At 43.8% G+C, this 16,641-nt stretch overlaps 1 protein-coding gene and 1 long non-coding RNA gene across 4 annotated transcripts in view; one reads left to right on the plus strand and one right to left on the minus strand.

Moving 5' to 3' along the window:
• Kcnab1 (potassium voltage-gated channel subfamily A regulatory beta subunit 1) overlaps window positions 1-16,641 on the plus strand; it is a 338,516-nt gene that overhangs the window by 254,252 nt on the left and 67,623 nt on the right. For all 3 annotated transcript variants that reach the window (XM_075950414.1, XM_075950415.1, XM_075950416.1), the window contains exons 3-4: window positions 12,822-12,859; window positions 16,175-16,254. In XM_075950414.1, coding sequence (XP_075806529.1) covers window positions 12,822-12,859; window positions 16,175-16,254 — 118 coding nt within the window. The remainder of the gene's footprint in view (window positions 1-12,821; window positions 12,860-16,174; window positions 16,255-16,641) is intronic.
• On the minus strand, window positions 9,817-16,244 carry LOC142836279 (uncharacterized). Its single transcript, XR_012908039.1, has 3 exons — window positions 16,159-16,244; window positions 15,992-16,048; window positions 9,817-9,881 (listed from the first exon to the last, which is right to left on the minus strand). It is a non-coding gene; the product is annotated as an uncharacterized LOC142836279 (long non-coding RNA).

Genomic DNA, 16,641 nt, shown 5'->3' on the forward strand with positions numbered 1-16,641 from the left:
CCCTAACGGGAGCAGAAGACGGCACTGCCTTGCTGTGTGTTGATTTTGTATGCATGAAGCAGGGTCTAAGAAAGCAATTTGAGGGCAAGCAGTTGTCTCCGCGATGGTCCTAGTCATCACCATCTTCATCGGTAGAGATGTGGATCAGGGAGGGAGGCCAACCACTGGAGGAGCCAGTGTGCATCGGGATCAACAAGATGAAGGACTTAGGCAAATGTGCACCCATGGGCAAGGAGGTGGGCCATTGTTGGCCAGCAGAGTTGTAGGCAGTGGGAAGCTCGTGGGGAATCAGGCAGAGCAGCAATCCCATCCCCTCGAGGACCTTGGCAGATCCTGCAGTAGGAAACAGAAAGCGTTTGTAGTTCGACAGCTTTATTCTTCTTCTCTGTACAGCGAGCGGTCTGTTATCTGGGAAGCTGGAAGGAGAGGTGTGGTGAGGCCGGAGGGTTAAGGGACAAACAAACTTCTGGAGAGGGAGGACTGGCAACGGCTCCGTCTCCACCACTTGTGACTCTTTTTCCGGCATGTGTCCAGCATCTTCGTTATGGATGATGAAGAGCCAGATAGTCGGGTCTGTCCACCTTAGAGCTTTGCCAGGAAGGTGCCATGAATTGGCACTGAAGCCATGGAGCAGAGGACAGGGCAAGAAAAATAAACCCACAGGTGACCCTTGTGATCTTGTCCCAGAAACAAGAGTGCTGATGCTCTTTTTATCCCGTCTTTTTTTTTCTGCTAAGCTATTTTTACTGTAGTCATTACTTCCACCGGGACTTTTGCAACTAGTAAAATGAAGGTCAGAGAACCAAAGAGAGAATGCTGAAGGAAGAGGCTTTTCTTGGTAATTGCCTATGGCTGTGAAAAGACACCGTGACCAAGACGATTTATAGAAAAAAACCAAAAACATTTAATTGGGGATTTGCTACAGATTTGGTTGTCCATTATCCTGACAGGGAGCATGGTGGCAGGAAGGCAGGCATGAACAGTTGTAGCTGAGAACTACAACCTAACATGCAGGCAGCAGAGACACTGGGCCTGGCATGGGCTTTGAACACTCCCAGGGATACACTACCCCCAACAAGGCCACACCTCCTCCACCTAATTCTCCCAAACAGTTTTACTAATTGTGAACCAAACATTCAAAGGGATGAGCCTATTACGACCATTCTCATTCAAACTACCGCAGTCTGTAACCATTTGGTGAAGCCAAAGGCCCTACAAGACGTCACAATCTCCAGCTTGGGATCAAAGCCACCTTCGGCCTCTCTGCTACATGATTCTTCACTTTGTTACATTGGCTTCTCTCATGGATGGACTGAGTGCATTCCCATAATGTCCTAAGCATCACTGAGAACAGCTATTGGCTCTGGCTGCCATTCCACCCATGCAGAAAGATTTATTTATAAATAAATACAGAAAAACAAACAGACAAAGAACAGCTATGCCTGGACCTCTCCTCAGACTAACTAAATCACGGTCCCTAGTGGGGCAGATCATCAGCTCCCCAGGTGGTCCCACTTACTGGGGTGGAGTTGAGGCACCAGCCTGGCTTCCTGCTGAGAGGCAGTACTTCCTTCTTACCTAAGTTACTTGCTCATCAGTGACTAGATAGTTATGGAAGTTGGACACACATCTGAAAGAATATGGCTTCCCACATAGCATGCAAGAGGCCCAACCAGAGAGTGGGCGTGTGCCCTCCTGCTCACCAATGTAAGAAGCAAGTAGTGGACCAGGTGTTCAGTTTTCATTTACCTTTGATACCCAGTGTTTGAAAAAAAATCTTTGAAAATTGCAATGTCCTTTTAATGTTTTCTATTCATAATGCTTCACCTCAGGTTCTATAATAAATAACTACTTCCTGAGTTTGTTGAGTTGGGTTTGCCTTTAGAGTCGGTACATTCTACTGATGTGGGCTTTCACAGCAGTCTTTAAAGGAGTAGCTTCCTATAGAGCTTCTGTTACTTCAGATAATTCCTCCTTGGAGACAAGAAGGAAAATAACGTTCAGCGAGTCTGTCATAGCCTGAGCGCTGCTGTCGGCATGGGCTGAAAGCATTTGACTGTGTGAGCTGTGGAGCCTCTCTGCTTAGACTTAATTCTTGACCTAAGTCATGATTTTTAACTGACATGATGTCTACAGAATATATACCACAGTGACTGGTACAATGTAAGTTCTGCAAATAAGAACACCCATTGGCATCATCATCATCAACATCATCTCATCTAGGTCTCCCAACTCTACAGTGAGTATGTACCGTTATCCATTACGCATGTGCTAAGTCTCCAGAGTGAACTAATAAATTGTCTATGGACATAATTTTAAACCTATCCAAAAGAAAAAAATTTAAATATACCTTAAGAGTTATTGTAAAATAAGAGAAATGGTTTTATAATTTGCTGCCTGTAACTGAGGAGGAAGTTGATTTGCAAAACTGACATCTGTTCTGTTGTTAGAGACAGTAATAAACAAGACAAATAGAGCCCCTGTCCTGAGGAAGGGACCCTAAGTGTCCCACCTGCCCTTACCTTTAGAAGTCATTCTTCATCTCAGTAGGTGCACAAGACCCCTACAAGACTAAACCAGCTGACAAAAGCACCGAGTAGGAAAAGGTTTATGAGTTCTAACAGAGGGGCTGCTTCAGTATTGCTCTTCTTTAAGGGTGTGGTTCCAGGTAGGTCGACCACACTTTAGTGGATGGATATCCCCAGACCCAGGAGTGTATGCACAGCACACATTAGAATCAATGGGTTTTTAAACACACACACACACACACATACACACACACACACACATACACACACACACATACACACACACACATACACACACACACATACACACACACATACACACACATACACACACACACACATACACACACACATATACACACACACACATACACACACACACATACACACACACATACACACACACACACATACACACACACACATACACACACACATACACACACACATACACACACACACACATACACACACATACACACACACACATACACACACACATACACACACACACACATACACACACATACACACACACACATACACACATACACACACACATACACACACACATACACACACACACATACACACATACACACACACATACACACACACATACACACACACACATACACACACACATACACACACACACATGCACACACACACATACACACACACATACACACACGAAATAATAACAGTACAGAGGACAAAAAATTAGAGGGGGCCAGGGAGGTGGGGGTGAATCCAGGAAGAGTTATGGGAAAGAGTAGAGGGTGAATACTATCAAAATACACTGTATATATTTTCAAAGAATTAGTAAAACATGTTTTAAAAGAAACATTTATTATAGCTGTGTTGACAAAATATAGTGCATTCATAATGAGTGGTCCTGAGATTTTTGACCAATCACAAAACTACCCAAAGTGGAGCACCGTCAGGCAGCTCTCCATCCTGGTGCTCCCTCGGGGAACACTCCCCTCTTTCTCATGGTCAGGATCACTGCAGCCATCAGAAGAAGAAGCTGACAGGATGATGCTTAAAGACAGCATATGGTAGCGTTATTCTACCACATCAGTTCCCTGCATCCATGAGGACCTCCCAGGCTCCCTCCAGAACATTCTAGGGGTGTGCACTTGGGCATGTGGCCACTAACTAAAATAATGATGGATTCATTCTGATGAACTCATTTCCAATCAATGAATCAATTCAAAAAAAGAGGACCAGGCAATAAAAAAAAAGTTCACCGAATATTTATCTCTCATTGATCACCTCTTCTCATCCATAAGACAGTCCGTGAACACTTGATAGATGCCAGGTTTTATACTGTCTCTGGGGATAAAAAGGTCATTCAGCAGTTTGTTGGGGAAAAAATGTCTCAAGAAAGTTTGCGTTATGTTTGATAAATGGGACGCTGTTAAAATAAAAAGATAATGCTTATGTTCTTGATGTCTGCATACCTAAATTTGTAGGTTGCTGTCGATATTGTGTGCCAGGAAATTTCGCTCTCTCACTATACAGTCAGGATGGTGCTATTGTAATATCGCTGTCTCAATGCTGTAGCCGTGGTAGGAAAGCTAGTGTTCTGGCAACAGCTTGTTGTCTCTAGACGCCAGGCTTCCAGAAGCTGCTCTATGCTTCTCTCAGACCCAAAATGACTTTTCAATACAGCCTACCATGTAGAAGGAGTTTGCCTCTACATTAATAAGTTTTATCGTCACTGAAACCAAAAGCCTGACAGAAACAGCTTGAGGGAGGATGCATTTTGGGCTTCCAGTGTTTGGAGGCCTCATCCATGGTGGCGGGGAGGAAAAATCAGAGCAGAGCAATTCCTGTCATGGTGACCAGAAAGCAGAGGAAAGGCAAATAGCATAACTTAGAGAAGGACATGGGCCTTAAAAGAACACCCACAGACCTTCCTTCATCTAAGACCTCCTAGGTCTCACTACCATTTGATAATGTCATCATATTGCGACTCCATCACAGGATCTGTGCGTTCATTATGGCAGAGCCTACACAATCTAAACACCTCAAGAAACTCTGTCGTGGACACATTCTGAAAAGCCTTCCTCTAATCTCCTCGCTATCCCTTAATCTAATCAAGAAAATAGTAAGGAAATGAAGGTTAGCCCTCGGGTTCTGTGTAGAGTCTAGAATAAAGTGAATCTCCTGATATTAAAGATAGATCAGTATGGTTTTATGATTTAGGATCGCTCCACTTTATTCTTAATGTTGAGCTAAATTTCTGGATATAATTACTGAACAAGAAACATTTCTACCATGCTGAAAGAAATAGAAGAGTCTGCATAAGAAGAGTCTGTGTCATTCTGCAGGTAATGTAGAAATACTCACCCAGGACTTGGTATAGTTGTAAATCTTCCATTAGGAAAAGATTATAGATACGTTTTTAAAGCTGAAATTATTAACAGCTAATATCCCTAATGCATTAATGAAGTAAGCTAATGCTTCTATGTAAATTAATGAATCTACAGGCAAACATAGGAACTGAATTAATTTGAGTGCAATATGGCTGAGAATGAGAATTATTTTAGGTTTTTGTCAAATCGTCCCATATATATTTTCTGTTTTCATTATTTTATGGTTCAAGAATTTCTTAGCCAGAAATCACATTTGTATCTCTGCTTCAGCAAGAATGTCACACTATTCCTACTTCCTGAACACGAAATTTGTCTTTTAATAACATTTAATATCCTACGCATCTGATCGTTCATGGCCCAGGAAGAAGACTTTGAAAGAAATGTTGCAAAACAGTTTTTTTCATCTTTTTTACAATTATTATCTTCTTGTTTTCACCTAGACATTTTCCTTGCCTTTCAGGAAATTGAAATGCATTCTTAACAGATCCTAACAGCCGCACGCACACACCCTGTGCTTTTATATTCAGAAACACCAAAGTTTCCAACATTATCGCTGTTTGAGGTAGGACACCTCTCTGAACTACCAGTGATGAAAAGGGCTCAACACAAACACTCACAAAGGGAAAGATGCAGAAAGTCACACTGACTTTCCGATTTCTTGGTAAGAGTATTTTTCCAAAATTCTTACGCATAGTAACTTGCTGTGGAAAAGCATGAGCAACCCAAAAAGGAACAAAAGAATGTGTTTGAGCACAGACTAAATTCCAGGAACTGTGCAAAGATCTCATAGGGAAAAAAACATCGTGTATCTTAGTCATAGGTCACATTTTGGAAGACAATATTAATTTTTTTAAGTTTAAGAATCAGAAATTGCATGTATTTCTTGTACCCTACAATAAACGTCTACTTTTGCTCTAACAGTGTTTAACTGACCTACATTAACTACTCTACATATTCTTCCGAGAACTTTTCAAAGAGCAGCGTGACAAAGCTTTGGTGATGCTATGTGCTGAGTTTTTTGTGCCCATTTGAGTAAATAATCTTCAATATATAGTCAACAGTACTAGAAAATATTAGTACGTATGACCCAGAGACTTAGAATACAAACCACATTCCGTGTTCCTTTTCCATGGTCATAAAGTAGGAAGAATCATGATCTGTTGAACCATTTTTATGAATGGATTGTCCAACAAAAAAAAAAAATTTTCAAGTAGCTTTTGCTTTAGGTTAGAAAAGTAATAGGTACATACTTTACTGATGTATGCAAAAGAAATGAAAGAATTTAAAGAATAAAAACTTTAAGGATATTACATGTTTTTATTTTGAATTTTCCTAAGAGGCTTAAGGAACCAAATCAATTCAGAATTCATGTCTTCGTAAAGAAGTTCCAGGGGGCAAATTTCTGGCTTTACATTAGTAGTTACGGCTAATCTAACACCAAAGTTCAGATCAAGGCTTATGGTGCGCCAAGATATCTGTCCTACTGATGCTCACATAGCTCCTGAGCTACGGTGACGAGTCGAGTCTACTTGTGATGCGCTTTAACACTCTTCTAGGATTTTAACCACTTCTGTATGTCACATACCTGCCACCCCTCCTATTTTACTATATTCCAAGGGGTGGAGAAAAGGATTTAGATGGTGTTTAGTCCTTAGAAGTCTGTGTACGTGTGTAAGCACACTTTCTTAGCAGTAAATGGGGGGTACTTACTATTCACACCTCACATGCCTGGGAGGCACACTCAAGTTCCACGTGGCCTTGTCTAGTTTTATTGCTCTTCCAAGCTCTTTTGAGAAGTCCAGGTGTGAAAGGTCACCACCCTCACCCCCTGGGAGCGTGGGTGGTGTCACCCGTTCTTGCAAGGATGGGTAATCATAGCCAAAAGAGGCTCCTTTGCTATCCCATTTGTTAACTCTGGCCAGATGCTCATTAGCAACACCCCAGACGCCAGAAGCGAGAGACGAGGCTGCAGCAGCTTGGATCCGAAAATAAGGGCCAGGCTCCGTGTCAAACACTGGCAGTTGCGCGAAGGAACGAGTGCGCGCGGGAACACGGAGGGATGGTTTCTCCGCGCCATTTGCAGGAGACGTGGCCTTGAGCTGTGTCGCAGTCACAGCCTGACAAGCCCACAGCATCCGTGCTGTGGTCACAGCAGGGCTTCTCAGTGCGACATGTTGCTTGTGAAATACGCAGGTGATCTGGCTGCTGGTCAGATACAAATAATCAAAATCTCAGAGTGGAGCTTCTAGGGAATTCTAATGCTTAACACTCATGCCGCGAAGACGGAGAGTTAATGGCAGCTTTGGGGCGGAGGCTGTTAACCGTTTAAATTCTATTTCACCTGTCTCCTAAAACTCCTGTGTTGATGCTATGCTATTGCTATTATTACTACCATTATTATCACCATCTACACCACCATTATTATTGTTGCCACCTGCAGCTATCCTCAGTGGAGAACTCAGGACTCCAGCCCTGGCCTGCCTGGCTACACTGCTTCCTCAGCAAGCAGGCATCTCCATTTTTCATACAGGAGGTGAAAAGTCCAAGAAGTGAATTCCTCAACCTGACCTCAGCCGCCTGTCTAGATACCCTAGACCCGTCCCTAGAGATTCCTCCTTACGCCAAGGATTTCTGGGTTCTTTACTCTGTTTATTCTTGAACTTCTCTTAATGAGTGAGCAGAGTTCTTTCCACACTATCTGATTAAGAGAATCACGATAAATAGAAAACCACATTAGCCCACCTAGGATGATATAGTAATGCGTTAAATTCTAGAATCAGAGACTCCTGACTACACAGCTATTGCTCCAGCCCCCCCCCCAGTGAGAAGGACTGTGAGATCTCTTCCTCCAGCATCTGCCCACAATGTCACCACCCCTTCTCACCAAAGTCACTGCTGCAAAGTGGGAACTGCCCTAGCACCCTATGACTGGTCGAACCACATCCCAACCACCTGGAAGCTAAAAGAACTGATGAATTACCAGTGAGCATCATTCCTTCTTCAAGAAATCAAAGTAATTATGCTTGATAGGAAATTACCCCCTTACTTTGAAGATTACTGATAGGCAAAAAGCGATTCGGTTAAACTTAACCAACATTGACCAACCATCTGCTAAGTTGCCACTTTTATTCTAGGGCTTTGGAGAGTGGTGAGTGTGTCAAGGGTCAGGGAGGTGGTCTCCTTGAACAAAGTAAGATGAATGTAACAATAGATAACTTCAAAAAGGGGAAACACTATTTTATTTTTAAGTTATAGCTATATATGTAGCTTTATTAGCTTGCCATCGCTATAATGAAATATCTGACATGGGATACTTACTTAGCTTGAAAGTTTGAAGGTACAAAGCCCAGGATAAGTGGAAATGGGGTGGTAGGAGGTATAGAGGTTCACTTGACCTCTATGAGGTCAGTAGGTGCTGCTGGCCCATTGCGACAGGAATACATGTCTGAACAAACAAATGACTACATCTCAAACAAGAACAGAGAGGATAGAAGGGCAAAAATTGCTCCTTTTGTAACAACTACCTCATGAATTCTACCAGGGACTATCCTCAATAACCTTTGACCTCCAACTAGGCTATACCTCTTAAATTCTCACCACTTCCCAATAGCACCAAGCCAAATTTTCAACGTAAGAACCCTTGGTGGCACACAAACCACATTCAAACTACAGCAATAACATAAGCATATGTGATACATATGCTGTTTTATGATAATATATTTAGTCAATATAAAAAGAAAATTATTCACCATTGACTATTTTCCATCATAATTCACCACAATTTTGTCCTAACATCTGTTCTTCTGTATGAACGTGTCCTTCAGGCTGTCTTTCACTGTGATGTATAAAATACAACCTTAAGTTCTTAAAAGAGACATGGAAGAGTGTTTTGGGGGTTTTTTTCTGCTTCTTTTTGGAATGAAACTGCTCCTTAAACTAGTGTTATCCCAACACAACTGGAATCACTGCCAGTTTTCAAGTGTAAAATGGCCTTGTCTTTCTCTGACATATATATGTACAGTTCTGGCTTTCGTTATTTGTTTTCAATACTAATAAAAGTGAGCTAAATGATGCTAGTTTATTTGCAAAAAAAAAAAACCTTGAAATCCGAGACCTTTTTGTCAATCCAGGTTTTTGTTTGTTTGTTTGTTTTGTTTTGTTTTTCGAGACAGGGTTTCTCTGTAGCTTTGGTACCTGTCCTGGAACTAGCTCTTGTAGACCAGGCCTGCCTCTGCCTCCCGAGTGCTGGGATTAAAGGAGTGCGCCACCACCGTCCGGTTTTGAACAACACAATCTTGAAGGTTGGATTTTAGGCTATAATTCTCATCTAGAAACGGATTGTCATTCCTCAGTAAGTGACTTCCCCAAGCTTTGTCACATCTGAGACGAACAAATAATCCAGGCAAACGCAGTTTCTGAATTAATGGCATCTTGACCTACATTTTATAATTTGTTGATGGTGATTATAATCAATAGACATTTGGTAGAAACCATACTTTGATTTTTGCTGTGATGTTAGGGATGAAATCCCGGGCCTTGTGCAGGCTAGTCTAGTACTCCACCACTGAGCTAAACCCCAAACCTTTGCACTTTGCCTGTGAATTTCGACCCTTTCCTGGGGTAGAATTTGCATTAAATACTGTCACGATGCTGGGCAGCAGCAGGTGGGTGAACCCGTGGTCAGCCAACCGCCATGCGGGAAACAGCTAACAGCTGATTCTAAGCATTAGGCTGCTAAGTTAATTGCTAAGCTAGGGTCTTTGGTAAATGAGGTATGTGAAATGCGTTTGGCTCATGGTATTGCCAACACTCGCTAGATTTACCAGTCAAGGAACATCTGTTCTTGGGACTGTCCCCATAGAGAAGTATTCAGGCACAGCTGATTTGTAGGATCAGCAAGAAGCTCAGGCTCCAGGAAGTCTCCGGGACTCAGTAGAGACGGGTCTGATCTCACTGACGACTTGAACAACTAAAAAAAACAAACAACAAACAAAAGAACTGCTTTCACAGCACAGCCCAAGCCAGCTAGGAAATTCGTTAAGCAAACGTTGACCTGATTTTGCTTGAAGACATAGAAGAACAGCTAATTTGTGGGATTCATTACTGAATCCGTGGCTTGTCCCATTTTAGCTCTTCGCCCAAAGCCATTACTAATAAATGGGGAAATTAAGGGACTCAGGTACAATGTTCCAACAAAATAGTGTCATCTTCGGTCTGCAGCAACCCCACCCGCCTCGGGCAACAGTGACTTTGACCAGATTATTACGTTTCTAAATGATCTGAGACTCTCCCCCCCCCCCCATACACACACATGTTTTTTCCTTTCATGGCCTGATAATTCAAAGTTCTCACCAGGCCACAAATAGTCAACAGTGTGCTGTCCCTCAGATCTGCTTTCTCCTTTGCTGCCACAGAGAGTGGCTCCAGCTGTTTAACTTGTGCTGAGCCCTCTTCACTCTCTGCCTGACGTGCTGAGCCAGTTCTGCTAACGTTCTCAAATGTTTGTTCTCTGGACTCGTCTTTTCTGCCACATTCAAAAGGACTCTTTATAAACATTTTGTCTGTGAAAAGGTTGTGACACCCAGGCAATTATTTTCACTTAATACCGAGTTTAATCACAGCACCTCACTTATTTGATTCCCATTCCAAACCAAACATGGACCATTTCCCTCAGACCGTTAAGTTTTTCAAAGACCATCTTTTCTGTGTACAGGTCACGACTGGTTTTATTTTGGTTCCTTAGGGTGGGATTTTTCTTTGTTAGCATTCTTTGTTTGGAATATTCTTTGGAAAAAAAAATGTCTCTGCCTATTTTTTTTTCTTAAAAGAATTAACTCCTTTTTTTTTAAATTACAAGTTCGCATCCTCTTATTTTTGCTGAAAGAAAAATGGCAATTAGCATATGGTACAAAGCAGTAGCCATTTTCATCTAATGTTAAGAATATACCTGGAAGCAGGGTGGGGAGGTTCACGAACGAACCGACACAGTCTTTCACAAAAGCGCCCCCCCCCCCCCCCAGTTTGGGGAATGCCTACCTAGAAAGGACATTGACACTTAGTTGTCAGTGTTTGCTGAAAATCCAAACTTTTTCAGAAAAATTTCCTAAGTCTTTAAATGTCAGTAACTCATTCAAAATTCCCTGAAAACCAAGTTGGTTGGCTCCGTTGTAGTGAAGCAGAATGAGCCTGCAAGCTGAGCATCAGCCGTGGGCTGCCTATCCACAACCTCTGGAGATAAAGCGTGCATGCGTAAGGTGATTTCCACACACGTTTGTCTTAGGACAAAGAAAATAGCACATCAGCTTATGTCTGTGGGTACCAGATGAGAGATAGTGGAATTCAGCAGTGTGGTACACTAAAGGGGGCAACCTTCTCAAAGCCAAGCATGTTGGTAGGAGCTTGGGTGTGTCACCTAGTGTTGGCTGATGTGAGATTCCTTAACTGTAGACACAGATAAAATTGCCCTCTGAGTCTGTCAAATGATTCAAGAAAAGTTTTGTGGGCAGGGAACCCTGATTGCTCTTTGGGCTGACGAGGGAGGGGGACTTGCTTGGGGGACGGGGAGGGAAATGGGAGGCGGTGGCGGGGAAGAGACAGAAATCTTAAATAAATAAATAAATATTTAAAAAAAGAAAAGTTTTGTCGTCTACTTCCTGGCATCTAGGTGTGCCGTGGTGGTAGCTATGACTGTTACAGTGAAATGCACTATATATATATATATATATATATATATATATATATATATATATATATATATATATATTGCCAGCAGCATTTCTTTCCAGCCCTAGAAACGTTAACCATACCCACACCCTAACTGCTTCTACTCTTGCCCAGGTCTCCCTCTGACTCATGTTTCACCCCGTGGCCTGATGGTCCAGACACAGCTCATCAACACTTTCACATTCCCCGCCTTCTTGTTTTTCCAAGATCCTGTCCATGTCGAAACACCTACCCCTTCTTCTCCATTCCCTTTACTTCCGTAAGACTCCATCACAGTGTCCTTCTCTAGGAAGTCCTCTAGGAGTCCTTGCTCCTCCAGCCCAGGTAGAGCACTCTCTACTGGCATGTCTTGTGCTTGCCTTGGTCAGAGCCTTTATCAAGACCCACGGCTAATTGGGAACTCGAGATGGGAAGTGCGCCATTCACCTCACTCTCCTTGGCACATGAGGCCATTTCTCTGTCTGATAGACTCACGGCTCAAGAAAAAGGCGGCTAAGGAAGGGACCAACTAAAGAGGTTTGCTGGAGCCCAGCACGGCGTGTGCCTGCTCAGTGTCTTGCTTCACACATGCTACCGCTGGCTGTGCCCCCTCCCTCTGCCTTCCTCACCTTGTCCTGGCTCCTGCCTCTACCTTCACCCCAAACCCACAGAAATTTCCCAGAGCAGTGTACACAGAGAAGGTACAAGAAGGGTCACCACCCGGGTTTTATCAACAGATCCTGGCAGAATTCTGTCTGAAAAGTCCTCTGGAAATGTAACTAAAAATTCCAGATTCTACAAACAAGGCCAGCAGCATAAGTCAAGGCCTGGCTCACTCCGGCTGCCACGCTTTCTTGTGCTTGCTTGCAGAATAGGCCTTTCTAGCTGCAGAAGAGTGAAAAAAAGGCATGCAGCCAGTGTGAGCTCTGCAGCACTGACTTCCTGTGCATCTGGTCCCAGAGCAGAATCAAAGTTTCACGGAAGGCAGGGATGTGCACCATAAGCATCCATGGTGGCTTGAAGAGGCACCCTTCCCCAAAGGGACACTGACCCTTCCTGGAATATTAGGAAGTGGGCCAAAGGCTAGACTAGAGTGTGCATGCGCCCCCATCTAGGCGCATCTATGAACTACCTGCTCTGACATAAAGGTCTCATCTTATTGTGTACAATATTATAAAAATGACTACAAATATTTCTTCTCTTCCAGGAACATGGGTGACATTTGGAGGTCAAGTTTCAGACGAGGTGAGTAGTCACTTTCAACTTCTACAGTGTGCAGAAAATGTGCAGAGGGATTATTCTTCTCTTCCCTCTCATTTTTTTCTTGGATTCTCTCTCTCTCTCTCTCTCTCTCTCTCTCTCTCTCTCTCTCTCTCTCTCTCTCTCTGTGTGTGTGTGTGTGTGTGTGTGTGTGTGTGTGTGTCCTGCTCAGACATCAGGTAAAAGCTATCCTAGAATGAGGTTTTGGGTGAGGTGACTCCATCCAAGAATAGCTTTTGGGGGCTGGCAGCAGAAGGCCTTTCAAGGGCAGCAGTCTCCGTAGCTATGGAAGTAAGTCCTTCCTCCCTACAGGAGGACCTGGGTGCACATCAAGAGGCCTTATAACTGGCATCGGGTAGGGAAAGATAGAGATGAAGAGATCTAATCAGTCGTCCTCATCAACTTAGACCATAAAACCCAGTATGGACAAGTTCAACAGAACCACCATATACGGTTTGCCCATGCTTGCTTCAGCATTGCCAGGGCAAACACGTCATTCAATTTCAGAGAAGTATAGAGGTGTACAGAGGCACATTCACGAGGAATGCAGCTAAGGACACAGACACTGTTAGGCACGAAGATAGCAGCAAGTTAGAAGAGAACTAAGTTCCTAGCCAGGGTCTCCAGCCTGCATGCATGGGACCTGCTACTGCCCGATGCACTCTGTGGAAGAAAACAGACAAATATGGCTAGTCTTGTGCGCAGAGGGGCCAGCTGGGAGCCAATGCCCACCACTGCACGGCTCAGTACCACCTATTCTCTAGGGGTAACATGGTAAGCCAGTAGCAATGCATTCACCTCCCTGATTGTTCAGCTCCGTCTCAAGACTTCCAGGTGCTGTCATCCTAAAGCAGGCACAAATGACCACACCATAATCTGCTGGGTGCTGTAATTATCAGTGCCACCCCGAGAGGGTGTGAAGTCCCTCTCCCCGAAGATTTCAACAACATATCGGATAGGTACTTAGCAGGGATATCAACAAAGTTAGTAACTCGATGGTATGCCTTTCAAATAAAAACCAAGAGATATGTTACTCATATGAGGAATAACTTCTTAAAAATAATTTTTAAGAGAGCACATTTAGGATCCAAAAAGCACTGAATTTGAGGATTTATTCCATGTTTTCTGTAATGTAGTTGGAGTAGCTTTAATAGCAGGTAACATTAAACCCTGCTCACATTAATTTAGCCAAATAGAGAGAATTCATTTAGACTTTTAAGCTATTAGGAAGAAAACCATTCTCTTGGCTCTAAACAGCCCTTTGTATCAACTTCCTCTTCGGGCAGCAGGAATGAAATAGCTGCAGGAATAGTTAAGACTCAAAAAGAGCAAGGCAAAAGCTCTATTTCTAGAAACTGTGAAGAAGAGAAAGATGTTCCCAGAATTCTTTGCAATGTCTCATTAGTGTGAATATCTCACAAGACTTTTCTTGGCCACGTGGTTCACAGGCCATTAGGCCCTTGTTAAGGAAGTGAGACCAGCCTCCCCTGTTGCCTCCAGGCTCCGTGAGGGAGAAGGAGATCCCTTCATAGACTCTGCTTCAGTTTTCAGAGAAGGAAACTGAAATCTGCAAAAATCGAATGATTTGTTCAAGTTTATAGAGTTCATGGACTGTGCTCACTTTTCATCACGTTGACCGAAGACCTCAAGTCAGTCACTTTTAGGGAAGCAAAGGTTTATTTTGCCTTAAACTTTCAGGGTTTTCCCTCCTTTTGGCTCTGCTGACTTGGATCCTGTAGTGAGCCAGCCGGTCATGACTGAGTGTGCGTTAGGGGACGTGTGCACAGGAAGAGCCGAGAGGCAGGATCCTGGTAACAACATCCTATCATTAGTTCCCGCTTCCTAAAGTTTCTGCCATCTCCAAATAATGCTACAGACTAGGAACCAAATACAGGGGCTTTCGTACGGCGTTTCTGATCAAAAACTCAAGGCCTAAAGCAGGTCTTCAGACTTAATTCAATGTCTTCCCCACTGCTCCTCATGAGGTCTTCAGATCCTGTATTTTTGGAAGTGTTCCTGCTCTCAGTCAAGCCAAGTGTCATCCAGAATTCTCCATCTCAAACCTTCTCTGGAGATAAGACATAATTGCTACCTTTCACAATAATAATCCACCAATATGCCGTATGACATACCATTATCATTTTTACTGCACGCACAGTAACTTCTAAAACATAGGGCATTCAGAAGGAGGAAATTATATTTGCTCTACTTTTCAGCTCTGCTCAGGCATGATGTTTTTACAGTAGTGGGTTAAAGGCTGCAACTGCTTTCTTGCAGGTAATGCAAAGGTTGTGCCCACCGGCCTAGCCCTGGTCTTAGGAGGCAAATTTTCACAACACCCAAAACATAGTCTTATCATAGAAATGCTGAAGAAGCAACACTTGTCCACCATCAAAGAACATACTGGAAAATCAACTGTAATGATTTGTGAAGTGGGGAAACTGTTCAAACTTCTCATAAATAAACCAGCAAGGTGAAGATAGACTCCTTTAGTGCTGCTCCCCGGTATGCTAAGACAGCCACACCTCCCGCGGTTGCTGCAGATAACCCAGATAGGCGTCTACTCTCCCCCCACACTCCTCGCTTGCTCTGAGCAGCTGGATAAATCCTGGAGCTCTGTTCTGCTGCAGCCTAAGCAGTAGGAGCTGTCCCCCAGTGAGTCAGGGTCTTCCTCCCTCCCCTGTGTTGACTCAGCAGCAGCTCCAAGATGACGCTCACTGTTCCACCGAACGGCAGGTGCCAGGAGCGTCACAACGGGCATGGTTGTCGGACCCGTGACTCATCAGCACAGTTGGCTAGGCCTTGAGGAAAGTCACAAGCTTTTAGGTCAGGAGTCACCCAACTGCCAGAAACTATCGGCTTGCAGAAAGGAGTGGAGAGATGGAGGCGGCGTTGATACAAATGACCCTCTTTGTCAGCAAGATTACGTGTCACAAAGGGTGTTATCAAACAAGGTTTTCCCAGCGGGGAGGGAAACACACATCTGAACACCTCGGCTGGAGGATGACCAACAATGCCCCCCCCCCGTCCCACCACACAGACACGCGCGTGCACACAAACACTCACACACACACACACACACACACACACACACACGGAAGAGGAATTACAGCCTACTTGGAGGGTAGAAGGATCACATGCCCTGTGCTCGGCTCTTCTTTCTTCTGTCAGTCACTACAATTGAGAAAAATGAGAAATGGTAATGAGATCTCAGAGTGAAAGGCAGATAAAGTATTTAACACCACTTCCCAGCTAGGAAGGCAGTTTTGGCATTTCTGACTGACCTTTGCACTCTGGCAGGTTGCTGAACGGCTGATGACAATTGCCTATGAAAGTGGAGTTAATCTCTTCGACACTGCCGAGGTCTACGCCGCTGGGAAGTAAGTCAGAACCAGTTACCGTCCCTCACCTGGCATTGCTGGAACCAAGAGGGTGTGCCCAGACATTGCTGTGGCATTGGGGAGGAGGGGCTGCTTCTCTTGGGCGTGTCTCAGCAGGCACGCTTTTCCTCAGTCCATCAGTAGAATCGGGAGAGTTGAACTCTGGGACCTTCTTGGTCTACCCATACCATTCCTGTAAGAAAAATGCGCTGAAGAGAGGCAAACGCGAGAAAAGCATGCCAGGGAAATGATGCTGGAAATGGAGAGGTGTTAACTAATTTTGACCACCTGTCCCTGGGCTGATTTCCATGAAAGTTGTGATTCCCAAATGATGCTAAAGTATCAACAGCTTTTGCAAGAAGGCTCTTAAGAGCCTCCTCTGAAGAC

Source organism: Microtus pennsylvanicus, chromosome 16 (genome assembly GCF_037038515.1).
Source record: "Microtus pennsylvanicus isolate mMicPen1 chromosome 16, mMicPen1.hap1, whole genome shotgun sequence".
Lineage (NCBI taxonomy): Eukaryota > Metazoa > Chordata > Mammalia > Rodentia > Cricetidae > Microtus > Microtus pennsylvanicus.